This window comes from Lipomyces tetrasporus, assembly GCF_029532465.1.
Source record: "Lipomyces tetrasporus strain NRRL Y-64009 chromosome Unknown POJ06scaffold_13, whole genome shotgun sequence".
Taxonomy (NCBI): domain Eukaryota; kingdom Fungi; phylum Ascomycota; class Lipomycetes; order Lipomycetales; family Lipomycetaceae; genus Lipomyces; species Lipomyces tetrasporus.
In genome coordinates this window covers 230,580-256,297 of record NW_026611608.1, presented here as the reverse complement: position 1 = coordinate 256,297, position 25,718 = coordinate 230,580, and the positions used below count along the sequence as shown (strand labels likewise).

The 25,718-nt window shown below is 48.5% G+C and overlaps 9 protein-coding genes across 9 annotated transcripts; 3 read left to right on the top strand and 6 right to left on the bottom strand.

Annotated features, from left to right (window-relative positions):
• Positions 1–2,293: 2,293 nt before the first annotated feature.
• On the top strand, positions 2,294–3,703 carry POJ06DRAFT_297659 (uncharacterized protein; the record flags this gene model as incomplete). Its single annotated transcript, XM_056190623.1, has 3 exons — positions 2,294–2,752; positions 2,791–3,313; positions 3,371–3,703. 3 exons carry the CDS (start codon positions 2,294–2,296, stop codon positions 3,433–3,435), a joined length of 1,047 nt encoding a protein of 348 aa, XP_056040126.1. The 3' UTR covers positions 3,436–3,703.
• Positions 3,704–3,849: 146 nt separating this feature from the next.
• Positions 3,850–4,259, bottom strand: POJ06DRAFT_42259 (uncharacterized protein). Its single transcript, XM_056191007.1, has one exon. The coding sequence runs from the start codon at positions 4,174–4,176 to the stop codon at positions 3,952–3,954; it is 225 nt and encodes a 74-aa protein (XP_056040125.1). The 5' UTR covers positions 4,177–4,259; the 3' UTR covers positions 3,850–3,951.
• A 2,208-nt stretch (positions 4,260–6,467) lies between these two features.
• Positions 6,468–7,536, bottom strand: POJ06DRAFT_203393 (uncharacterized protein; the record flags this gene model as incomplete). The annotated part of the gene is made up of 3 exons (XM_056185314.1): positions 6,468–6,701; positions 6,759–7,359; positions 7,412–7,536. The coding sequence occupies 3 exons, from the start codon at positions 7,534–7,536 to the stop codon at positions 6,468–6,470; spliced, it is 960 nt and encodes a 319-aa protein (XP_056040124.1).
• A 4,638-nt stretch (positions 7,537–12,174) lies between these two features.
• On the bottom strand, positions 12,175–13,365 carry POJ06DRAFT_42192 (uncharacterized protein). The gene has a single exon (XM_056191006.1). It carries the CDS (start codon positions 13,169–13,171, stop codon positions 12,221–12,223), a length of 951 nt encoding a protein of 316 aa, XP_056040123.1. The 5' UTR covers positions 13,172–13,365; the 3' UTR covers positions 12,175–12,220.
• Positions 13,366–15,492: 2,127 nt separating this feature from the next.
• On the top strand, positions 15,493–16,694 carry POJ06DRAFT_263085 (alpha/beta-hydrolase). Its single transcript, XM_056188830.1, has one exon. The coding sequence runs from the start codon at positions 15,572–15,574 to the stop codon at positions 16,586–16,588; it is 1,017 nt and encodes a 338-aa protein (XP_056040122.1). The 5' UTR covers positions 15,493–15,571; the 3' UTR covers positions 16,589–16,694.
• Positions 16,695–16,915: 221 nt separating this feature from the next.
• POJ06DRAFT_286961 (uncharacterized protein) lies at positions 16,916–17,591 on the bottom strand (the record flags this gene model as incomplete). The annotated part of the gene is made up of 1 exon (XM_056190250.1): positions 16,916–17,591. The coding sequence occupies exon 1, from the start codon at positions 17,297–17,299 to the stop codon at positions 16,916–16,918; it is 384 nt and encodes a 127-aa protein (XP_056040121.1). The 5' UTR covers positions 17,300–17,591.
• Positions 17,592–19,086, bottom strand: POJ06DRAFT_286959 (adenosine deaminase; the record flags this gene model as incomplete). The annotated part of the gene is made up of 2 exons (XM_056190249.1): positions 17,592–18,471; positions 18,529–19,086. The coding sequence occupies 2 exons, from the start codon at positions 19,084–19,086 to the stop codon at positions 17,845–17,847; spliced, it is 1,185 nt and encodes a 394-aa protein (XP_056040120.1). The 3' UTR covers positions 17,592–17,844.
• Positions 19,087–19,699: 613 nt separating this feature from the next.
• On the top strand, positions 19,700–21,538 carry POJ06DRAFT_297655 (uncharacterized protein; the record flags this gene model as incomplete). The annotated part of the gene is made up of 7 exons (XM_056190622.1): positions 19,700–20,048; positions 20,099–20,167; positions 20,233–20,436; positions 20,477–20,885; positions 20,939–20,972; positions 21,007–21,072; positions 21,203–21,538. 7 exons carry the CDS (start codon positions 19,700–19,702, stop codon positions 21,536–21,538), a joined length of 1,467 nt encoding a protein of 488 aa, XP_056040119.1.
• Positions 21,539–23,979: 2,441 nt separating this feature from the next.
• POJ06DRAFT_286952 (uncharacterized protein) lies at positions 23,980–25,550 on the bottom strand (the record flags this gene model as incomplete). Its single annotated transcript, XM_056190248.1, has 3 exons — positions 23,980–24,887; positions 25,048–25,390; positions 25,503–25,550. The coding sequence occupies 3 exons, from the start codon at positions 25,548–25,550 to the stop codon at positions 23,980–23,982; spliced, it is 1,299 nt and encodes a 432-aa protein (XP_056040118.1).
• Positions 25,551–25,718: the final 168 nt, after the last annotated feature.

Here is a 25,718-nt window from a genome sequence, read left to right as displayed (position 1 = left end):
ATCTCACAGATTCGACTCCCGTCAAGGACATTATGAACGTATACAACCGTGGACGGGCTCCCCCTAGTGCAGGCTATATATTTGGAATCAGGAGAAAAAACTCCGGTCCAATTCTGCCCACCGGTAGGTCCAATGTCATGAATCAAACGCCCACTCGAGGTGTCCCACAGCTTAACCATCTGGTCCCAACACACCGATGCGACAATTGCAATCAGGACTGAAATTTACGCACATGATGCTATCAGTATGCCCTTCTAACGTCAGCCTCTTCTCTCCCCTTTCAATATCGCAAACCACAATTTTGGGCCCCAAATTCGTGGCGGCCGACCGTCGACTTTGACGATTGGCCGAAACGTACACGAGCAATTTGCCGTCATTACTAACCGCACGAGACCCAAACCCCGTCAGTTCACCAGGAAACTCTAAGTTGTTTTGGACAATATGACTGGCATCCGCACGCCACACGACGTCTTTGACTGCGGCCAAGAGCTTGTCACCATCTGCGTGTTCTTTCATCCATCCACGGTTGGAGATAAGTGTTTGCATCGCCTCCTCTGTCGCCGTTGCAGCTAGACCTTCAATATCTATAGAATCTGTATTCCCGGTCGTGTTCTTCCCATGTTTGTCAAGTGTCCAAACGACAATCATGGCATCCAAATACTTTGACGCCGAAACGAGCTTATATTTATTGCCAGCAATGTCGAGGGGGAAAAACTCGACACGGCCGACATTCTCCGTATGTCCGTTGAGTGTCTCCCTCAGTTCGAGGTTTTCTAAATCGTAGATGAGAACTTGTCGTCCAATCGCCAGGGCGAGGAACTTCTCATCGTCGCTGACACTACAGTCATATGCATTGTCATCAAGCTCAATCATTCGGGCTTCATCGCCCCAAGTGACGGGTTGACCAGGCCTCCATGACGCAGGCGTTCCGTTCAGCTCAAAGTCTGATTCGATGCCGTACGTCCATTCCAACAAGATGTCGCGGTATGTGGTAATCATTAGCACAGACTTGAGATCGTAGTCAGTTGCTTGTAAAACAAGACGACTGCTACAGCTAGTTGCTCCGATATGAATCTAGTTAATGTGACTCATAATGTGTTGAGCACGTGCACGGTATATTCAAACCGGCCTTTCCGGTTCTTGGACCCACGCCTACGTTGAGGACGACTGGCTAGGGACTGACGTTAGGGTCACCAATGATAGATACAGCTTGAGGGCCATTGAGGGCCATGTCTAATGAATGTCGGAGGTGATAATCACTTGTGTTGGGTATTTGGCTCTTTCGTGCCTGGTCTTATAGCAGGTGTGGCTGGAATCGTATTGTGGGTTGTCAGTGTAACCGCCGAATTCGGCCACCTACTTAGACTCCGCTGGTCTCTAGATTTGCTTTGAATAAAGTAGCTTAGGGTTGCTCCGAATACGAATATTCGCAGTAATCGGCATTATTCGTATTCTTTATTCGCAAGTCCCAACCGCTGTCGCAAACCCTGATCAGTACGAATAATATTCATTCGCCGAATATTCGCATCTAATCACGTGCTCAGGGGCAGTTTACCATTGCCTCCAATAAATTGGTAAAGGTCGAAAATCAGCTTCGAAGACGCAAGATGGGCCCTTACAGCCGTCCAGCAAGGGGGTGCAAGGAGCAAATTGATAGCGAGATGTGCACTTTTTCACTCTGTGACCTAGACAGAGGTTGCTTTACCCGGTACAGATATCGAGAGACTGAAGCTGGCACATCAATCCCTGCCTCCGAAGTTTCAGTGCAGAGACTCTTTAATGCAGCGAGAGACCTGTTGGGTGTGAGAAGAATGCGGATGTAGATTCTGCTGCAGTCAGGATCAGCGTCTTTTTGCGATTTATGCCTCTGCCTCTCTTGTGATTGTCATTTTGTGCCTTAATACTCTTGCTTTTTCGTGTTTACAACGGTAATAAATTATGAGCACTGCTTTGCGGGTTTCAGGGTTTTCGAATAAATATGCAAATAATAATATAACGAATATTCGCAGTTTTATTCGCTGCGTGGATAACCTGCGAATAATAAGTGGTCCGACAATGATGCGTCACCCAGCTTCTGGCTTTGTGCTGTGCCTTGTTCGCTGCCTACCTTAACCGCATCTCCTTGTTATCCCGAACAGCAATCCACCTATTCCCCCTTCTCATAAGCATCAATTCGCCGATCCCTCCGCGCGGTCGCACTTTAAGAACTTGATTCTGTCGTTTCTGTTACTCTGCCTCTTCTATACCACTACTCCTTGAATCTTACCGCCAAAATACCACACTGACCAAGATAATGTCAACTGCTCCTACATCAGCCACCATTCCCATCGAGGAGTTTGAGACAAAGCTCCGTGAAACAGTCGAAGCGCGGGGTGCAACCTATCAACACGACAAAGCTCTTATTCTTAGATTTGAGGATGATGCCTCTGGTGCTGATCAAGATGCTTATACTTTATCCAGTTGTATGCACGACGTGTTTGGGATCGACGATGTTGAGGACTTTGCTATCGACAAAACTTCCCAATCTCCACGATTTGATGTCCTCGAACGGATAGTGGCCAAGGTTAGGCAGTTATTGGGCGCAAGATCACTACTTATCATCGCGTATATCGGTCATGGCATCATTGATATGGAATCAAACGGATTACAGCTTCTTTCGGAGAGCGGAAGTCAGAAAATAGATTGGAGCCTGATCCACGAGTCCATCCTAGCGTCTACGGATGGTTCTCTTCAAAACCTAGATGTCTTAGCCGTGCTTGATTGTTGTTATGCTGGCTCCGCATCGCGAAGAGGGCCGTCCAGATCCTCGCCGCCTCCGATCGGCATAGTAAAGTTCGGTCGCGGACAGATGGCGTTAGTTTCACACAACGCTTCCGTCAGGCGGCCTACGCTCTAAAACATGCTGGGAACCTATCCGTCAATGTTGAGAGCATCTTCGGTGAATTGCAACGGTTGAAGCCGTCTAAAGCTCCAGATGCCGTTTACAATATCATTGGCAATGCGCACCTTCTGGTTTTGCCGTTATGCCATCGGTCGTCGAGCAATCCAGGAAATTTAGAGGAATCTTCCAGCAACGAGACAAGCGTATTGTTCAAGATCTCGTTGACCGGAAGGCCCAGTGATGTGATTCTGAAGGATTTCCAGCAACTTAGCAATACAATTCCGCCAGAATTCAAAGTTACTGTTGAGAGAGCCTACGAATCGAATTCCGTATTGCTTATCTGTCGCGCTTCGTGGGAGACCTTCGCCCGCATTCGTGCGACTCTTGACTGTGTCTTTGTTGGAGCGATTAAGGGACCATGCCTCGTGCAAGGTAAGATGCTATAGATTTCCGCTCAATTTTAACGCCATTTTGCTAATCCGTTCGTAGACGCAGTGCCACAGAAGTCAACACGATCGTTTGGCGACGACATTCAGAATCGCCAAGAGGGCTAGACGTTTTGAACGTTAACCTTTGTCAGGGATCGTTGGGTGGTTGTGTTGGGCTGATTTCTTGTTGTTGTGTTGGGTTCGTGGGTTGGTTTCTTGTTGTGTTGACTTCGTTTGTTTCTTGCTGGGTTCGTTGGTCTGTTTGTTGAGTATAGCGAGTCCAGAATATATAAAGGGGTGTCTGTACCCGCTGGCTCGTCGTGACTGTAGGCCGCTGGCGAGCGAGACGTTCTCCATCGGCTCCTCTCCTTCGTACCCATCATTCAATAGCACGTAATCTATAGCCAGCTGGCGACGAGAACGTGTAGAAGACTCCATATCGAAGGCGTCAATGCAGTAATGGATAGTAACTTCCTCTAATTGTTGATAATATTTCAGAGGACAAGTAGAAAAAAGGGGTTCCCGGCAGGGGTTATAACCCTACCTTCCTAATTAGGAAGACGATTACTATACGATTACTATAAGTTACGATTTCAAACTATACTATACGATTACTTTACGACTAAACCTTAATTTTTGCGATTAACGAATAATCTCAAAAGTTGACGGTACCGTAATCGTACCCACCCCTAGACTAACGGATAGTACACACAACCTTGAAGTAACGAAGGACGCAGTAAAAAAAAAAAACACAGTCACGTAATAGACGTAGTTAACGGAAGTGCGAATGATGCAAGGGGATGTTAAATGTGTGCGGCTCAGGCAGAACATTTTTCTTTGTCGACGCGTTTGCAGAATGCAGATCATCGATGCCGGTACGCGTGTGCTGACAAGTACATTGTCTATGTAATCCTGACTATTTTATTATTTACTTAAGGTGAGAGAGTCGTATTAACGAAACGGGTGAAATTTTGATTTCCAAATAACGTTTGGTGCTAAATTATCAAAGGAAGTCCTCTAACCTAATTAGGCTAGTGTAATCATTTAGATTTATCCGATCAAGGCGGATAGGAAGGCGGATTTATTCGACAAGACGGCGGATGAGGATCCGACAAACTTGTGATGGCGGATGACGGATGACGGATGTAAATCCGCCAAACGCGGATACGGTCAAATTAGGCGGATATCCGCATCCGACACAGGCCTACGGATTTATAAGCAACTTCAAGTGGGTCATAATCTTGGTTAGGAATCATTGGCCACGAAACGCTGTCATTCATCACCCCTCCCACAACAAAAATCCAGTCATCGCGATCTAGCAGGTACGTAGACGAAGATTAGCCGGTTATACTCCACTAACAGACCTCCTGTTTCAAAGTTCTTGATCGGGAAGATGTGCTCTCATCAGTTGGGGTAGGAGTCTTTCCTTTGGCCATCATAGGAATCAACAATCCAAAGAAAATGGACTGGTCCACTCCTCTATCACCTTCAGTAGGAGTTTTGATCGTTGAAACCGATCCGCAACTGCCTCCCAAGTATAGGGGTGGATACGATTACGGTACCGTCAAAATTTTATACTATTCGTAAAGTTAATCGCAAAACCGAGAACCTAATCGTAAAGTAATCGTATAGTCTACCGCAAAATCGTATAGTAATCCTATTTCTATTTAGCTATGGCGTGAGGAAATTTACCCTGACTCTCTTACAAACATAATACGAACGAACTGTCTCGATCATTTGCCGCTCGCTTGACAACTTAAGAAAATATGGATCTCCGATGCGACGCCGCCGAAAGTTGGGTTAAGACGGCATTCTATGGAGTCAGGAACCATGAGAAGCTTACTTTACTTGCAGATCACTTTTCAAGAGCAGCTGAATGGTAATTTTGTGCTATTTATTTCTATTTATTTGTTTGTCCTCTACGTGTGCATTTCAGAGCAGATAATGAAAGTCACGTGCATGACTATACGATTTTTTGCGAGTAACCCATCTCAGCGCTCGTATAGTTAATCGTAAAGTTTTACATGGCCTCGTATAGTAATCGCATTGGACTTTACGAATACGAATAACGATTAATCGCAAATCGTATCAAGCCCTACAAGGCGGATTGGCGGATTTGGCGGATATCTGGCGGATGAGTATCCGCCATACTTTCAAAAGGCGGATCCAAAAGCGGATACATATCTCCCACCTTCAAAAAGGCGGATGGCGGATGCGGATATGGAAAATTTTGGCGGATATCCGCATCCGCTGCAGCCCTGTATAAAATCCGTTTCGGCGCTAGTAGCCGTTCGGACCTCAGGACAATGCTCTCTATTTTGCCATTCCAGATATTCGCGAATTGTCAACGCGCCAAAGCATCAATGACCTATCCAATGCTTTATTATTAGATGAATATCTCCACAAGTTCCAATTTGGCCCGGAATGTCAAAATTGGTGGTATTTCCTCCACAAACTAGGCGCCAAGTTGTGTAATGAAGTTCAGCGCCATGACGATGTTGAGGAGTTTTTTTTTGGGGTCACAGTCTCCAGCTGCACTTCTTTCACCCCCTTTTGCAACTTTCATTTGATGGTTGGCCGTGTCTTGCATGCTAGTGGGGCAGCAGAGGTCATAGATATGATTTTTCGGGATGACGATCAGTTTAATGGCGGAAATGTGGAAGGTGATTATTGTTAGCTTCGAGTGAGTGTCTCATCCCTTCAGCAATTGAGTGCATTGCGAGGCTTTGATGGGTTTGCGCCTGACCCGTATTACAATGACATGGACTCAAAGTAGTGACGAGGATCTTCCAATTAATAGTGGACATGCAATATGGGCATGCAATATACACATAGAATAATAGCACATTGTCTTTAATGATGATGTGCACACTCTAACAGTATATGAGCGCAGCATACAACTAATCTATAGTCGTGGGCGCGGTTTCTGGAAAGTGTATTGGATCAATCTCAGTTTTAAGTCAATAGCACAAGCATCAGAGTTAGGGCTTATTTGTCAAGCCGAAAAACCTTCTTTCACAAGGACACAAACACAGAGAAGATTAGATAACAGCAAATCAGTCTCGGATACCCAACTGGCAGATAATAACATATGTTGTGAAAAGCACGACCGCGCAGAAAGAAGTACAAATACAAGGCAAAATATAACGAATGAACGGTTATCGAAGAACAGGCTGTGCGTAGGAAGTCTTTCGCCATACGCGCAGGATCGCGGTGCGCACCATTGAGCCCCTGAATTGTGTCTCGAACCATTCACGCTGGAAGAAATTCACTGGTGTCGCTTCCATCTGTTGATTGTTGAGGAGATGTGTGGGAATACAATCGCCTAGAACAACTTCCTGAAGATTTGGTGAGATGTTCTGCGCCACATATTCACCATTTTCGACAAGGGTCTAAAGGCATATTAGTTAAACTGGTATAATACAGTCCTTTATACATTTATCACGTACAAATGACTTGGATGGCTCCAGTAATGTTTCCGGTGTGCAGTGCTCATCCTGTCGGCGGAAGGTTTCCAGAACAACAAGGCTGACTCTCCCGAACCAGGTTACACCGTCCCTTTCCAACGGTCCATACGGATGGTGAATTAACTGACGATAAAAGTCATCTCTAGCTTCCTCTACGGCAGCATTAGCCTCATCCAAGGACGCATGAAATCGCCTGGGTGGCCTCCTTCCTCGACTCTCTTCACGAATACACATCGCCAGGCCGAGACTGCAACGCAACGCGCATACGGACCAAGAAATGGCTGCCCGCATACTATCATATGACTGGGAGACAGCGACTTCCACTACAATCATCAGTGTGGCACGATTTCCCTCCCAATATAGCAGTGCACCGTCCGAAGCTCTCGTCGTGTTGTTCATGGTTGTCTCTGAGTCTGATTCGATCCTGAGACCACGTGCGATTTCGGAACTGATTCCTGAATTCCTTTTGACCTCATCGGAGATCATTGATAACAATCCACCCGCCATTCCAGCGCGAAGCGGAGTTGGTGGCGCGACGACTATGGCAACACTCCTCACGCTGTCATACCATAGTTGAGGATATCTGTGCACTAATGTCAGCAGGTCCATTAGACACAAATCTGTGAACGACGTACTTGGATTCCTCTCTTTCAAGGATTTCTTCTACTCGTTCGTACTCTGCCCGACTCGCTGGTACTTCTAGCCTGGTGTCGGGAGAGAGCGGTCGCCTAACAATGTCCAGGAGCTCAGAGTGCTCCATTCGGGTGACAGTCAGCGCTGGCTTTCATTTCTCTGTTGGCGAGATCTCAAAGTTGACTTCCTTCTTCGTCCATGTCTCAAGGCGCTGGCTGGTTATATATTGTACTGCGACAAGCTGACATTGCGGGCTGCAGATCCGTTACTTGTGCGGTTGTCGATCGCGTCCATATTCGATTAGTGAAGAAACAGTTTCATCAGAATGGCAGAAACTATGCAACGTGGTATAAAAGTTCAGAGACTTGACAGAATAATTAATTTCTTCGAGATTCAGAGTTAGACCAGTTTAGTGTCTTCATGTTTGATTTCGGCCCGGATTCAGTTGACCTGGCGAAGATATTCAGCGACGGTTGGGAGCGCCGCACAAACAGCGGCGAGCTCTGACCCGCACTTCCTTGTCCGACACCTTCACCAATTATCGGGATTCATATGTGATTAGGCTCACTTGAAAGTATGCCTAATTCGTTAGACTGCATGTGTAAGTGTACCTATTAAACCCATTCATATTGTCTAGCGGAAAGGGTGCGTACCGACCTGCTACAATTTGAAGGCTGTGTCGATGCCGATGAGCTGAATCTCTCATCAATAGAACGAGTGTGGCCTCGTAATAAGCCTCAGAAGTCCCGTGCCCATGCTCTAACTCTAGGATGTGCACAAGCCATTAGGCCAGCCGAACCGCACTTGAAGATTTAAACAGAAAAAGTAAATGAAACTGTCAGGCGACGCGTCCTTGTTGTTCGATCAATTTCACCCACTCCTTCGGAGAAACTTCCTTCATCTACTCGAAACGCTGTCTATTTTAGAATCAGAAGCATCAGTCAAGTGTGGAACTTCTGTCGGCATTTATACAGGATAGTCGACTTTTTGACCACAGACAACAAATTCTAGTTAATTTCTGCTACATCTTGGATGAACCCACTCATTTATGACTTGAATAGTTGGGAACTTCTGTCGCGAACATGCCATCCTCGACTTTTTACGACTCGGCTATGGGAGCGGGCTAACTCAGGTTCGGGTAGGCACCTGCTGGCAGGCGATGGGGCGAAGGATTTGCGTGTAGGTGGTTTGGTTGGGTGGTGAATGTTGCGGACTATGCCAGTGTGGGTAATTCGGTTTCGGCTTCGCCGCGATAACTGGCTATTTCCGTGTATCACGTGACACATGCGAACGTATTCGACCCCCATTCCCCTTTCCTAATCTTCTCTCTCTTTCTTTTCTTCCTAAACCCTGAACTTGTTCGTACAAATCTGTTAGTTGGATAATAAAGTGTTAGGCTCTCACAACATCTTTACTCTCGAGTCACGACACTCATCCGTCTCCTTCAAAATAATGGCCAATTCCCCCGCGACAGCTGGTTCATCTTGCATCTTTGCCTTCCCGGCCATATTCCAAGCCGACAACTTACATCGATTTTTGAATCCATTGCTCTGGATGCTGTTCACGAACCTCGCGTTCTCTTTTGGCCCTTCGATCGTGCAAGCAAGTGACGCTGATGCCGAAACCCAAGTCGTAATACTGAGTTTCGGGGGGGTTGCTATTTGTATTCAGCAAGATGATTGAAGTTGTTACGGTGGTTGACTTGATAACACATTCACCGTCATTGTCCGGCCGAACTGTGACTACCACTATCTTGTTAGCCGCTCACGTCGGGCTGTTCGGACCATTGTTTTTCTCGGGTCTAACTCTATTCACACGAGTCAGGTTTATGGTATGGTCGTTATCTCTCGGTGAGTTTTCCGGTAATTGCTTGGCATTTGGTTTAAGTAAATCTGAATCGAGAAATAAGATGGATGACAGAGATATAAAGAAAGACTGATAGTCTTTTAAATGTTTGATGTGGGTCCATAATGGTTCTGTTGGAAATCACTCCTGATGATGCAGGGTTGTGCTTTGACGGCATCGTTATGTCGTCCTTTCGTGCTCGTGGCTGCGCTCAACGTCACATGAAGTTCATGCAAATTTATTGCATGGATCGGATATACATAGGCGCTCGTTTCCTACAACTTGTTTTTCTTGTTTCCTTTCGTCTTGACGTATTTTACAATAACATTCTGCTGTAACAAATATCGTCGACCCATGGCTTAGCATGTCTGATATAGCCGAAGGTGTCTGCTTTGAAATGGACACAAGCGCACGAAGACAAATCACCTGGAAACTATACTGTGTCCTTTTCCGCCCTGTGTACAAATCCTGAAGATGATTGAATGCAATTTCAAAATAAAACGTTCTATTGTTGAAAGGCACGCCATCTAAATCACAGCCCGAGATCCTAGATAAAGAGATTCAGCCGTGGCACATTGCGCGTGTGCTTAAAAGATTTTCAGAACAATAAAATCTTAACATACACCGCAAACAATACTGAGTTAAAGAGTGTAGAATCTATTTTGTCGCATTAGTATTGCCATCTCTTACACAAAACTCAATCTTGCACTTACAAAATGCTTTGGTCATAGTCCACCTAGGGCCATCACGTCAGTGAACAAGATATCGACTTACCCATGAGTCCAAAGACCGTATAAGTCGCCCGATCGAAATTCATGTCAACTAGCGTCTTTGTCTAAGAAATCTCGCGCAGTATCCATCAGCAACTTATCATTCGCAAAGTACCATTCATAATTTGCCTCGTTCTCGCAGATAGCAAAGTTATCCTTCTTTCGCAATTTCAAGGGAAACTTGTTTCAGAGTAGTATCGAAATACGCAGAGAATCTGAAAAGGTACAGCAGATAAAGAATATCACACAGTGGATTCTCTGCCTATTGTTCAGTATTGAAATAGGCAGAGAAAATAGATACAGCAGATAAAGAATATCACATTAATATCACATAGTGCATTCTCTACCTATTTTTCAGTATTGAAGAAGGCAGAGAATCTGAAATAGGTACAGCAGATAAAAAAGTCGCACAGTTTCCTCTACCTATTTACAGTTCCTTCGCGGTTTGCGATTGCAAAAGGATAGAGATCACTTCTGCATATGAGGCAGACTATGAACGACCGGTGGCAGATGATAAATCGCCAACGAGAAAATTCTCCGCAGTGGATAGCGAGTTATCTCGTCATAGAAATATCTGAAGTTAATTAATCTAAATCAAAAAGTGTTAGCCTAATGCGCATCTTCAATTTTTCCCGATGAAATTAAGACTGTCAGCGGATGCTCACAGTGGTCTACCTGCCACCTCTCCATAGCCGGTAATAGGCTAAGCACACGTCGATTGGTAGATCGGCAGGGACAACAAGAAGGTGAATTAGTGTACGGGCCAGAAAGATGAGGCCAGACGAGGAAAGTGAAGTCGTAGCGGATCCGTGTCATACCGCAGCGCACCACGTCGACAACGAAGCAGCCATGCTCTACTTTGTTATGATTAGGCTGTAAGCTCGGGTTAGGGCTATACGTAACGCGTTTTTGATTCTGCGCGTCATCCGTCATCAGGTGGGCACTGGACTCGATTCAATAAGCAGGTTGCCAACACACTCTTACTTTGAGTTATGGGCTATCAATATTACTGCCCGCTAACTTGCGACAGGAAACACGACGAGTCTAAGAAGTCTGTCCACGGCTATGAAGTCTCACAGTCTACGGCCAGAAGACATCGACATGAAATTCGAAAAAAAAAGAAAGTCTATTAATGAATCATCTACGAGCCCGAATAGGAATTCTATGGAGGTGATAGCGTCCCGACCAACATCGGAATTGGAAGTTGTAGGCTCAACTCTTACCACAGCTTCTGACCCAGCAAGTGTTACATTACAGGCAGTGCATTACAGCCGATCTGACGAACAAGTTATCACCACTCCTGGAACTTCCATGCACATGCTGAATGGGTTTGATGTCCATGATGCTAGAGTTGATCAAGATATTGGTGTGAGTAGACACATGTGTCAGTCCTGACTCATCAGGGTTAATTACCTACGACTGGCTTGGTTCAGTTTGTATTAATATCCAGGGCAGGCCTGTTGCGTGGTCCAAATTCTTTTGCACGAGGATGAGGTTGACTATCAGAGTGATGAGCAGTCTGTGCCATAGTAATTTCTCATATTGTTGAGATTAAAGATTAGGTTAGTGTCAGGGTGCGAATCAAATATGCTACATTGATATTTTGCGCGTTGGTTGAATTTTACGGTGCCCCGGCGCCCGCACCCTCAATTTACCAATGCGTCTGCGTGGCGTTTAGGTTTTGTTCGCGCGGGGCTCGGAACCGATATTCCATGAATCGAACCTGACGTTATTTTGTTTTAATTATCAATTTTTTTTTTCAAGAAAAAAGAAACAGCTAATCGCGATCCCGGCACTGGGCTTGGCCGCGTCGCGTGCTTGTTGGGGTAACCCCAAGAAAAACCAATGTCACGTTCCGACCGCCGCGGAGGACGACGGCGCGAGATTGCGACCAACCAACTAACCAAAAAAAAAAATGAATGCCTTTCTTGGCTGCGAGGCGTCGCCCAACGGATTCCAAATTAAACGTTCACGCGTTAATCAATCGACTTTTGCGGGGTAAACGGGATCGTTGTCCACGAAACGCAGAGACAAGGGGAAACACGTGGACTTCGCTGGGACGGCAAGTTCAAAAAATTGCCACAGTGGATTTCTATTCTATGTAACTGTACACTGACCAAATTTACAAAATGGACAACAAATGTAACAAAAATAATGTATCAAATTCCAAAAACATAACTCCAATAATGCAAATGGTCATTCATAAACTGACCGCCTGGTCACGCCATCAGGCACAATGTCCCTTACAAACTTGTCCACGCGGACCACGCGGCCCGGGTCGTTGTCGACAGAAAGGTCGGTGACCGTGTACCGATTGTTTGACGACGACGCGGACGTCGACGACGACAAGGTCGAGCTCGTGCTGCCCCGGGTTACCTCGCTGCGGATGTCTTCGTCGTAGTAGTCGTCGTCGTCGTCGTCCAGCTCGTACTTCCCGAGACTGTCGTGGCGCGAGAAGAAGAACTCGTCGTCGTCGTCGTCGTTGTTGTCGTCGGCGGATTCAGAATCGTATTCGTCGTCGCTCTCGCTGTCATCGTCGTCACACGTCAAGGCCGAGATGTCTTCTGTCGAGCGGCGGAAACAGTCTTGCTGCTGGGCCTGGGCGAGTAACTTCTTAAAGTTCTCGACTTCGTTGTAGACGTCGTTGTCGATGACGGGGCCGTCGTCAGTGCCACCCTGACGCTGCTCGTCGTCATCGGACTGCACGCCGCGCGTCGAGCTCAGGACTCGCGAACTCGAAGCGCAGCTCACGTTGTCGCTGCCGGAGTCGTCGCCGACACGGGTCAACCGCCTGCCCCGGCGGTCCATCTCAAAGTCACTGTCGACTTCCTCCTCGCTCGCGGACCCGGACTCGGACTCGGACCGGTCCGAAAACCTGTGATTATGGAGAGTGCGTCTGCGGCGTCTGCGGCGATGAGCACCGCCCTCGCCCATGGAGTGGGCCGCGCCGTCGGGACTGATCTGTCGGTGCGGTGCGGTGGAAGGAGGATGCAGCAGCCCAGTATTGGTGGCGGCGCCCATGCGGGAGGCATGAACGGCGGCTGCGTAGGCGTTTGTTTGGTGGAGCACTTGCTGATGATGGCGGGCGTCAAACAAGGCGAGGTTCGCGCGGTAGCGCGACGCAGGCGAGACTGCTACTGTAGTCATTTGTGCTGTAGTAGATGTATGGACCTATGCCTGAGTACTCATTTCACACAATTATATTGTCCTCCGACTACGGGTCGCAACCACAAACTTCGGTGTTGATAAATGTCGGTATGAATGGAATAAATGTATCATGTCTTGGACGGACTATGGACTTATCAAGCGCAGAGGGGAGGCGAGAGCCTGTGGAGGGAGGAATGGGGATTTTATGAACGGCGAGGGCGGATCGTGAGTGAAGGGAGTTTGCAGCGCCGGTGTGGTTGGCCGGCTTGTGTTGGGGCTCGAATTGCCGAATGCCGATCACGAACTGCCGGACCCGGTGCATTCTGGCACTCGAGAAGAAAGAGACAGAGGGAAACTGACCCGTGACGGATCCGATCGGGCCGGCAACGCGGGTACGGCATGGCAATCCCCAGAATAAACTGGACAGTTGCGGGATATTGTCCGGCGGACTAAAATGTTTGCTGCTACGTTGATATCGAAACGCGGGGGGAAAATAGCAATGGCCAGGTATTTTGCTGTGTGCCGCACATAGTCGTTGGTATTTTAGTTAGCACGGGCGGCGCGTGCCTGGCCAGGTGGCTTTTGTGGGACTTGGCCCAACACAGCCTAGTGCGGAGAAGTCGAGAAATGTGCCCTAACCACGTAACAATTTCTCGGCCAATGCGAGTCGCCGACACGCCGATGATGCGAAACAAAGTCACACAGCAACCAAACGCTTGCCGCTTGCCGCCTGCCGCTCGCATCCGTCGTATCATCGGCCCGAATCTATGCCGTCATCGGAGTTTTTATACAATAATACCACTAAAAGTTACTCATCGGAGCTATAACAATAATACCGACTAATCCTCTCTCCGTCGTCATACGGTCCCACTGAACTACTGCTAATCAAAAAAACCATTTTACAGGGGCAAGATCGCCTTTCTTGGCTCGATGACAGCCGTCAAAAATTTGCTGGCCAGCGGTCTTGGCTTGATTCATGCGCCGCCTTTTTTTTGCCATGCGGCAAATCTCGAGACACTGTCATTGACCGATTAGCCAACAACGAACGTTGCCTTTATTATAGTTTATGTGCTGTGCAATCACAAACCATGTGCATATGCAAATTTTTGCCATGCGTCTGTTTTACTATGGAAGTAAAAGAATTCGTTGTCCCATGTGCCGCGACAGTGGGGAGCAAATTTCCAACGCATGGGTCGATCATTTGCACCGCCCAGTTACCAGTTACCAGCCGGGTCTTGCGGCGGCACATTCACCATCGCGAACGATAAAAACCGCATAAAAAATTTCACATGCCCGGCACGGTCCCAAAACGTGGCCACACAGCTGCAGCATTGAGAAGCCGCCGCGACCGCATCACCATCGGGTAAGGGTTATTTCTGTGGATACAGCGAGACAAAAGACTTGGATCCAGGATAATTCTCGATGTGAAGTCCCTTGATATTTAACGACGTAGAAGTCGATATCGAAACAAACAAACGCTACCGATTTTGCCCAACCTAGTTCTGGTCCTATGGTGAGGCCACCGGCCGTATCATACGTTGTTAGCGTCAAAATTATTGTCTACGAAGGCGAAGGCGAGTGCACATCTTGATCCCAAGCAGTCCCCTCTTCAAAAGTCTTGTTCTCGAAAATGCCTGCGGTGATGACGAGTCGGCGCATCTGGCGATGGCTGAGTACGCCTAGGCAATCCGACTGAAATGCGCAATCGGATCCTACGTCCGTTTTATCGTCCTCCAGATCGGCAATTGAGTCCTCACACAATTGCAAACCAGCAAGATATTACTGAATTCGCTGTTGTGCTATCCTACATAATACTTTTTCCTGATCTCTCAGCAGCGTTCCTTGACTTCCATCTCGGTCCATTCCCAGAGCTCCTTGACAGGTCCGTATCCCTTGATTGATCGCTGCCCTTCGGGAGACTCCAATAGGCTCATAATACCCCTGTTCACAATATCTTTTGCTAAGCTTGCTTTTTGCCCCGTCTTCCACGCTTTTTGGAACCACAAGCGTCTGAAACGCACGAATTAACATACTCCCTTCACGAGAGTTTTGAAGGTCCGTTTTGACGGTTCCTGATGGACCGAAACTGCTCAGCTGAGGGTATTGTCTAGCTATATATTGTCGCGATTGTTGATGAAATGCTGACATTCTGACATGCTCACATGCTGACATGCTGACATGCTGACATTCCGCTCAGCTAATGAATGCAATAAGCGAAAACTTCTCAGTAGAAATGTAATGTTAGTTTGATGAGACCACGGTTGGATTAAAGGGCTTGATGCTCAAAGCTCGGCTTCATTCTCATCATCCTGGAGTTTTGAATTCCACCGCGAGGCTTTTCACCGGCCAGGAATTCCAAGGTTCACCGAGCGGCACCGAATTGCAGTCAGAACTTACGTCATGGATGCTCCGTCGCGGTTTTCTCTTCGCTTGAAAGCATTTATCTACAGGCGTCTCACTGTCGTTTTTTCCGCGCTCGACCGATACCTATCCTCGCCTCTTCCTCGACAAGCATCGTTCGAGAAATCGATCCCTTCTACAGTGTCTAAGACTCGAGGGTCAATCAGATTGCTGTTTTATACTCCAAAGTCATTCGTTCGCACCCATTCGGCGTCCTCGGGTGCAGTGCAAGGAAAAAAATACCCGGTACTCGTCAATTTCCATGGTGGTGGGTTCTGCATTGGCAACCCTCAAGATGATGCGCGTTGGGCCACAGCAGTTACCGAAGCTCAAGAAGCAGTGGTCGTCAGCGTCGGTTACAGACTCGCTCCCGAATATCCTTTCCCGGTCGCCATTGACGATGGCGTCGACGCCATCCTTTGGATCTGGGAGCACGCAGATGACCTGAACTTGGACAGGACTCGAATCGCACTCAGCGGATTCAGTGCCGGCGGGAATTTGTCGCTTACAGTAGCACTACGCCTCCACGAGGTAGTTCAGAAACGAATGCCCACAGCTGAAATCCAGCTAGTGGGAATCGTTGCCTTTTATCCCAGCGTCGACTGGACACAGACGCGTGCCGAGCGCACAGCTTCAAACCTTATTTCGGCAGAGAAAAGTCCTATTCCGGAAGGCCTGTTCAAGTTTTTCGATGCGTCTTACCTCTATCCGCAACCAATTGATATGGGCTCTCCATATCTCTCGCCTGGTCTGGCTTCCGAGGAGTTGCTGGTGGCAGCATTGCCAGATAGACTGATGGTGTACAGCTGCGAATGGGACCAGCTGCTTGTCGAGACTGAGAAATTCCGAAAACGATTGCAAGAGTTGGGTAAGAAGGTCGGAGGACGAATTGTTCTAGGTGAAGCGCACGCATGGGACAAACGTCCATCGTTTATGAAGGGCGATAAGAAGAGAGATCAAGTGTATGCAGAGTCAACCGCAGAGCTGGGAAAGATGTGGCAGACGGCAACTCGTTAAGGGCGATTTGCGCGCAGCACCAAAATTGCATCATTGTCAACCATAGCCGAACGGGAGTATAGTGTATCAGATTAATGACATGAAGTATTCGACTTGAATCGATTTGCCACCGGATGCACAGGATCAGCATATGCTACGTGAATGGCTGCACAGCAGTACCACTTTAGCATGGAAAGCCCCGAATCTCGCTACGAGCTCCGAACTCAATAACCCGATTAATCTATTTCTGTATTCGGTGTAGGTCTTCTTGGCTCATTTCTGCAGAGCGGGGACAATCGTAAACATATTATGATTATGCGCAACTGACGGAGAGGCGAAGGCGGGACGCTAATCGGCACGTGACAAAAGGTACCCGGCTCTTCCGCCGCAGCAGACCATATGAGGTGCGGCCCATTTAAAAAAGTAAATGGGAGGGCCATTAAAAAAAAGAATCAGGCCCTTAGCCATATGCGTTTCACCGCTCATCACAATGTCATTCGCAAACGTTTTAACAACCTGTTCGACGTCGAACTTCAGACCGTTGGTGTTCTCCTCAACCTTTTCACTGGCGGCTTGAGCAAGCTGCACCTCCACCGTCGAAACACTTGGTCTTATCATCCTCATAGTGATGGTCACCCTCTTCACAAATGCCACATCAGTAAATGTTACAGCCAACAGATCGAAGATAACAGAGCCAATTGTCATACCGCGTTCCTCATTGTCGAATATCATGACAAGTACGTCAAGGCATTACAGAATAGCAGCGCATAAAAACGCGACTGAAGAGAATGCTCAGCAATAATTCTTTACCTTAATTAAGCCCGATTGATTATTAAAAAGCCTAATAACCTTTTGTGGCGAACCAGCTCAGAGTTAACAGTATTAGACTCGATCAAGCAGTTCCTCATGTCTACAAATGCGACCGATGGAATCCAGTACACCCTGTCTCGGAGTGTGGAATTATATCCATCAATATAGGCGGGAGCGGCATAAAATGGTACCACGCGTGCTCCAGACTGCAAACATGGAGCTACGCAGGCTCCGGCACGAAGTATTGCGAACTTTCAAGCACAATAGGTGGCTGCCCATGGACTTTTTCTTTATTTACTTAGCAGGAGTACGGGGAGTATGGTGGACGACTTTCGGCAAAAGCTTCAACATTTGGAGTGCGCTTTGAACTTGAGCTGTGTGTTGCATTTATTTTCTATCATATATATGTAAGTCTCGAGGCCCTATGGGCAAACGTCGAAGCTCGTAGCAAATAGAGTGTATTCTGACTAGAGAATTGCCTCGATATCTTGCATGATAGCCAGCTTGACCGCTGGCTTAGCCCACGACATTTCCACCGAGTGTCTCACCATCTTGCACATCTCTGAATCCGTAAAGCCACCCATTCTTTTGGCCAGTAGCATGTTGTGAATTATCCAGCTATCGTCCATGTACACCGGGCTATCGCTTGCTATGCAAACCTTGACTCCCGCGTCTACTAGAACTCGAAGCCGCTCCGCGATGCTGCCGTACGTTTCTCGCCGAAGGTAAGCCCATGGACAGATGGTCATGGCCAAGCCGCGGTGCCTGATCAGATCAATCAACATTGCATCTTCCGCCGCATTCAAGCCGTGATCGATACGGTCTAAGCCGGAACCAGCAATTGTCGCTGCGACTTGATGAATGTGACAATGTGTGTCCTTGACTCCCACGTCGCAATGTGCAGTGAGTTTAAAGCCATCCCGTCGGGCTAGTGTAAATAGTTCCTCAAATAAACAAGGAGGGCGGTCGTGTTCGTTTGAGTCGAGGCCAATGCCAACAATCATATCTTTATACTTTAAGGCTGCTTTGTAGTGGTCCATGGCTGACTCTGGTGACTGGTCACGAAGAAAGCACATTATCCAAGACGACTGGATCTATATGAAAAAATCTAACAAGCCATTTGGTAATAAGTCGGGACCTTCAGTGCTTACATTGAGTTCATTTGCTGCTTTCTCCTGGGCCTCTTTAAATCCGTCCATCATATCTGCCCACGACACGCCACGGCTTGTGTGCCCCTGTGGATCGAAGAACGGTTCGCAATACCGAACATTCATGGCTGCAGCACGGCTAAAATAATCCATCGCAAGGTCGGAAAAGTCTCTCTTGGTTCTGAGAAACTGGAATCCACTGTAGTAGGCCTGGAAGAAGGTAGTCAAATGGTCAGACTGCCCAGACAAAGGGAGTTGCGCGCTTGAAATGACGTCGTCGTAGGCTCTCTCCAAGTCTTCCAATGTCTTGAACTCGTGATTGCCATTGCCAAAGTGTGGCTTTACACCATGTCGTTGCGCCAGCTTCCACCTCAGCTGAGGAGTCAAGGTCCCTTCGATATGGACGTGCAGTTCGACCTTGGGTATCTTCAGTATGATCCCATCGTCGCTGGAAACCAATTCCTTCTTTAAAGCTTGACGAGCTTTTTGCGATAATTGCCCAGGGCGGATGCTCATTTGGTTGGTTGTGTGTGCGGATATTGCTGAGAGAAATCGGAGCATGAAAATTGAGATTACCCCGTCGTCAGGATGACATGTCACGTGCTGACCGAAAGAATCCAAGTACCGCTAAACCGAGCAAGGTCATCGAATTGACTGCATAACCATCTTGAGCACTGGTCATGATGGGGAGTCTATGAAGATAGCTATGAAGCTCGAACTTGGAGGAGAATAGAAAGCGATCCTGGCACAAGATCGAGACCGATAACTTGCTACAGGGGTATTGCATATTCGAAACCACCTGAACTTTGGACTTAGCACCACTTCCCGAGTTGAACGGAGCCATGGAGCAATGAAGGGTGCGCTGACTTCATCTTCTGGTACACTATACACAGCCGGAAAAAAACTAAACCGCCGGGGCATCGACAGGGCACAACAGCTCAGTGTCATCGGGTCGAACGAGACGTTGTTTGTGCGACTGGAAATTAAGAGTCAGATCGAGACGTCAAAGTTGTGCACTGCCATTTCCCGATCTGCGCTGGAGCTGGTATACGCTGAAGTTGTAAAGAAGCTGCATCAGCAGGTGGAGGAAGGCTCAAGAGAAAACTGCGGGTGCTCAATTTGGAATCGTTCTACCCGATAATATTGCTATTTCTTCCGACAGATATATTTCATCATGTCAGCAGCAAAGACAACACTTATCTGTGACAGTTGTGGTCAAGCGTTTGGGAAAAAGCCCAGTTTAATTAAGCACATGAAAAACAAGCACCCACGAGGAGCAACGTTTAAGATGGGTGATCAAGAGTATCCGATTATTGCAGGGGCTCAGCAGGGAAACTTTGAATGCCCTATATACCGCAGCCAGTTATCAGGAGGGAGTGGGCTTCGTCGTCATGTGGTGAAATGTAGTGCGAACTGCGACGCTGACCCACGGTTGGAGAGCGATTCTGAGCGGAGTGAGGCAGGGGATAGTGACCATTACCAGGAGGATGGGGATTATGGAGAGACGAATACCAGGGAGAATGGTAAGTCCGTTCACGCGAACGAGTGTGAGGGTGCGTCTAACTTCATTTAGATTCCCTGCGTCTCGAGCATCTTGGGTTCGAAGCAGATCATCAGTGGAGAGTGGCAGTCTGTACACGATGTCAGTAAATCGTGGATCCCGTGGATCCTCAGAATATAGTCAGCCATATTCTTGTCGTCCATAAGCTAGATACGCTGACATTGACCTTGTGCGACGTCAGATTGCTGCTGCAAACTTGCGACCTCATCTTGCTATTCTGAGGAACGACCACGACCACGTTGACGATGACGACAATGACAAAGACGATGCTGGATTTCTGCCCGGGTCTGCGGCAGTCAAGGGTTTGCCAGTTTACGCTGGTTTTAAATGCCTAATCTGTCTTGACGTCTGTATTTTGAAGACATCGTCCATGAGGGCACACATCGCCAGCCAAGGAAGACGCCGACCACACGCCGGTCCCGGTTCAGCCTTTCTACGCCCGAACTGGGCTGCGACCACAGTTAGCGTGCGTCGAGGTTACAGAAGCCGGAGAGGGTCAACCTCGAGTGCAGGCAGGCTCTACGTTGCTTGGGATTCCAGCCGACCTTGACGACGTTGGCGGCCACGACCTGGCGGTAGAAACCAGAGTTCGAAATCAGTTTGGCGACAAATTTGGAGCATACCATCTTATCGACCTGATTGATTTTGAGGAACTGAGCCCTTGGTTTCCCAGACCCAACGTGACGGGTTTCGACTTGCTAAAGAAGCTTACAATCGCATATATTCAGGACTGCTGGGCTTACTTCAAAGCTGGATTCCAGCCTTTGCAAGCCAAAATTATGAAATTTGACGATGACAAGTGAGTGATCGTGATATTCGATTGGTTGAGCTTCAACGCTAACAAAATATTAGGCGATTCTTTCACGCGGTACAGCAGCACCAAACTGTCGCCAAGTACGGCGAAAGAAATATGGGCAAAGGTCCTGTGGCTAGGGTGCATGGCTGTCAGGCAGCCTCCGCCGAGTGTCGCCATATGTAAGGATCTAGTGGGTGAGTTCCTACGAATCTTAGGGCCTCGCGCTGGGGCGGTACCAACTTGGCCAAAAAAGACCACGATAATCAATCTTAGAATTGATTATGGCCCACTGCGCATAGTATAGTGACCGCCACCACTAGGATCCTGACACCATATGCATGTCACTCACAACTGAACAAACTGAGAGTGCAACACGGCTCTTACATCTCATAGAGAATTTTGGTCTCGCGATTACAGGGGAGCACTCGAACCGAATCTCCGCACAGATCATACAACTCAGTACATCCGTTCTATACCAAGAATCAGACACTCTTAACTTTACTGACGACAATGGGGTTGCGTTGGCATCGCAGTTGCTCGTTCCGAGAGAGATCAATCTTCTCTCCCTTCGGCCGAACGGCACATTTATTCAATATGGTCAAATCACGCACATCGCAGCTGCAATTACGTACTGTCTTCGTAGCACCTACATGTAATGGACAGTGCCGCGCTTGCGGTGTGCGGCGTGCGGCGTGCGGCGTGCGGGGGAGCGGCGTGCGGGGGAGCGGCGAGGGCGATCGTGTTGGGGGTGTATTATCAAATAACATGTATATTTATATTTTTGCCGTAAGTGAGGCAACGTTTCAGCTTCTTCGTTATCAGTGGAGGGTAATAAGCTTCTTCGTTATCAGTGGAGGATAGATAAGAATTTTGTTATATATAAGGGGTTTAGACTTTGGAAAAATAAAGGACAGTAATCATCCGCATCTCTTTCCATCAACCGGGATCTCTCCAGTTGACAGGTTGGGTTGTTGGTTGGTGCCCCTCGTTCGGTGGTGTGTTCTTTGTTGGTCTCTTGCTCGTACTTTGTTGTCTTGGTTTTGTTGGTCTCTTGCTTGCGTTGCGCGTTTGTTGTCTTTGGGTTTGCGTGCTTTTGCGTGTGTTCTGCGTGTACATAGGTTAGTAGACGCCTGACAGAGCATAAAAGGAGGGGTCTGTCCTCGCTGTCAGGTCAAGCACGAAGTCTTGTATTCTTGCAATAAATATGTTTATTCAAGTTTGCATTCTAGTCCAGTCAGTCACTCCTCGAGTCCGTGCTCTCGAGTCTTGCCCCCACCACATGAGGCTCCAGGTGTCGCGATTGTAATGGGTAGTCTTCTCGAGTCTCGGCCCATAGAAGCCATCGGAGGCACAGGCACTGCGGCGCTCGGCGTTGCGTTCGGCGAAATGTTGGTTCGGCGCATGTCTTTCGGTGCTGCTCGTAGGTCTCGACTTGTGATGATTGAAATGCAAAATTCCGAGGATCTGATTTGCGCCTTCCGGTCTCTAGAGTTGCGACATGCTCATAAACTTCATTGGAAGGGATAGTGACTGATCCGGTTTCCATCTTCTCGAGTGTGTCCCGTCTTAAAAGACGTCGCACTCAATTAAAGGTCGCTGAAAGTAAATGAAGATAAAATGCTGCGTCGACGAGGAGTTTAGGAGGCAGTTCTGTCCTGAAGGCGTGTGTCACGCCCCTATAGTTACTGGGTAATCTAGCCTTAGTGTGATCCATGGTCACTAACCCTATGCTACCAAACCAACTTCCTATGCCCTGTCAACCCCGCATTTGACACCTGACCGAAGCCCCGAGAATGGCGTCGTGATGGACGCCAACGAAACTTTCAAGTATCCTCCCACGGCGAGGTTGAACAGGGACCTTTCCTCCGCGGCCCACCGCCCGACGCACGTCTTCGACCGCTCGGACCCCTCACGCGTCATCTACCTCTAAAGAAGAGGAGCCTCCATATTGCACGGCATGGCGTCGATTTTCTCCCGCTAAGTCCCCAACGCGCGGACGGACCCCATTTATCTCCATTTAATGGCCCTAGTGAGACTCGTGTAGTTTCTTGGTTCTAAATTTATAATATAACGTACATGTATAACGAGCGGCGCGTTTTCTCCTCGACGCCCCCCCTCCACACTTGACACTTTTTCCCTCCACATCAAAGCATGAATCTTCTTCTAATGAAAGCAAGATCATCTTTGCCATCGAAGCACTCCAAAGGTCCAAAAAACTAAGCGTTAGGGCTGCAGCAAAGATATATGGTATTAGTGAAACGACACTACGTCACCGACGGGCCGGCCGACAACCACGACGCGATGTTCCAGCCAATTTGAGGAAATTGACCGACCTAGAAGAATCAGTCCTTGTTCAATACGTCCTCGACTTAGGTGCCAAAGGATTTCCTCCTCAGCTGTCTATTGTGAGAGATATGGCAAATCGACTTCTCGCGACACGCGACGCGCCTCCCGTTGGGACGCGTTGGGCTTCGAACTTTGTCGAGCGCCGCCCAGAGCTCCGGACGCGTTTCTAGCGAAAGTACTGACTACCAGAGGGCCAAATACGAAGATCCAGTGATTATTCGTAGCTGGTTTGGGCTTGTACGCAATATAATCGCGAAGTATGGCATCATGGATACGGATATCTATAACTTCGACTAGAAATGGAGGAGCTTAGCAAACGCCGGAGGGCTAAAAAAACACGTATACGGCAAGGAGGATCACTTAGTCAACAGGAAGCACAAGATTTGAAAGGGACATTGCGCAATAAGTAAAGCATGAAACACAGCAAGGAGTGGTCGGAAGCCAAGGGAAGAAGCGCGCGCGCGGCGCTGTGGCAACTGCAGCGAGACCGGACACAACGCGCGCACCTGTCAGATTGTAATAGAGACGTCTGAGGAAGAGGACTCTGAGTGGTTTCAATTGATTTTAGGCGTTTTGGTGGAATTGTCGTGATGTTTTATAACGTGGGTGTGGGTAAGTGCGCCGCTCCTTTGGATGCGCCGCTCGTTATACATGTACGTTAATGGAATTGTTTAGTACCTATGCATACCCCTGTAGAGACCTATGCCCACTTACCCATCCGACCATAGTACGAGCGGTAGCAGGCACATTATCATAGGCTCGCAAGTTGGGCCAGCCACCTTTCCAGGTCAGCCATGATGTTCTCCCCGAACGTCTCATCGACAGCGCAGTCCGGCCAGTTGGCGCTAATACACATCCCCTGGCCAGCGACGCTGACTGGGGCAAACTCGATGGCGGCAGCAGGGATCTCGGCGCTCAGGCCGAACTGCGCTCGGTCGATCGACCACCTCTGGCCATCGTCGGACTTGCTGTCGCCGCCGGTCGGCGACCGTGTCGTGGTGGTGCCCAGCCTTGTTGACGTGTTGCCGTCCAGCACACCGATGTTGGTCACCAGCCACGTGAATTGGCGTGTCCTTTTCGCCATCTTGCTCATCGTCTGCTGCCAGTTCGTGACGTACTTGAACAACCCGACCAGGTCGTTTCGCAGCCCGGTTTCCAGCTTGCCCACTATCTCCTGCCGATTCTGTGCCGATACGGCCCAGAGCTCGCGTTGGAGGTCGGCCGACAGATCTCTTCCCTCGCTGGCATCGGCCGGCAGCTTGGAACGGATTCGCGCCACTAGCTCGGTCTCGTATCTATGGAGGCACTGGGTCACGTAGTTTCCCACTGCTCTGTCGGACCGAACCCACGGAGCGTCTGGCGGGGCCGGAGGTAGATTCCGGCGGTGGTCCATGACAGTAGAACTTTGAAAGGCAGGGGCGACCGTGCTGTCGAGGCGCAATGAAAAGGCAATAAGCGCTAATCCGTTTAGCAGGCCGGTGATGGTAGTCTTGTTCTGTCGGCAGAGGGCTAGGATCGCAACGAGAGATACGTTATCCATGAAAAAGGCCCGGTAGTGGGTTTTATACGGAGAGGTGCGAATCGGGCACCAGGCTGCCCAAGATTTGTCCCGATTAAAAAACTGCGGCCGAGTTTCCTCCCAAATGCCTTGGAGAGGACCTTGAGACCTACTGGAAGACTCTTTAAGCTCTCGATGGGGGGTGGAAGCAAGGGGGGGCTTCAGGTAGTGTAAGGATATCGCCATCCAAGCCCGTCCGCTCGTATGCTCCGTTCTCAGCATTGAGCATCTCGAGAAAGTCTTCGTGGAACACCTTTGCACCTGCACCGTCGAATTGGGGGTGATTCCAAGTGAGTAGGACCTCCATGATAGGAGCATTCCCTTGCCGAAATATGGTAATCTTCCAGCCCGGCTGCTTAATGGTAACGTCTTGGAAACGGTCATCGAGCTGAGCGCGAAAGGTTTCCTGCACCGTTTGTTCAAAGTCTTCGTGCTCTCCGAGATCAGGCCATTTTATATGATGCGTCAAGTCGAGACTCTGCAGCTGAATCCACGAGGGAGTCTTGGAAGTGGCATCCATCATGCCGACTTGTAGCATCGGATGTCTCATAATGGTGTCCACGACAGCGATGCCCAACCGCTGTTGGAGATTAGGCTCCGGGGTCTGGCAACCCTGGTTTTTCCAGTTCACGTCGCAATCGTCGTCGATGTCCAGGACTCTTGTCGTGAGCTATCACAACCAGCGAGAGGTATCATTTTTCGTCTCTGGTGCATACTTCACATATTGTTGAGTTGCGGAACTCAGCTGGCGCTGCAAGGTGCATCTGGATAAGCTTTGTTATTGGGATCAATGCGTAAATTTGCTATCAGCTGCTAAGTAGTGATGCTCTGCGAGATTGCTAATCCATCCGATTTGGTGGACTGTCTACTGGTCACGCTGTTGTCTACAAGCCTCGGTACTCGTATTTCGACATCTAGAGAAGGGGGATGAC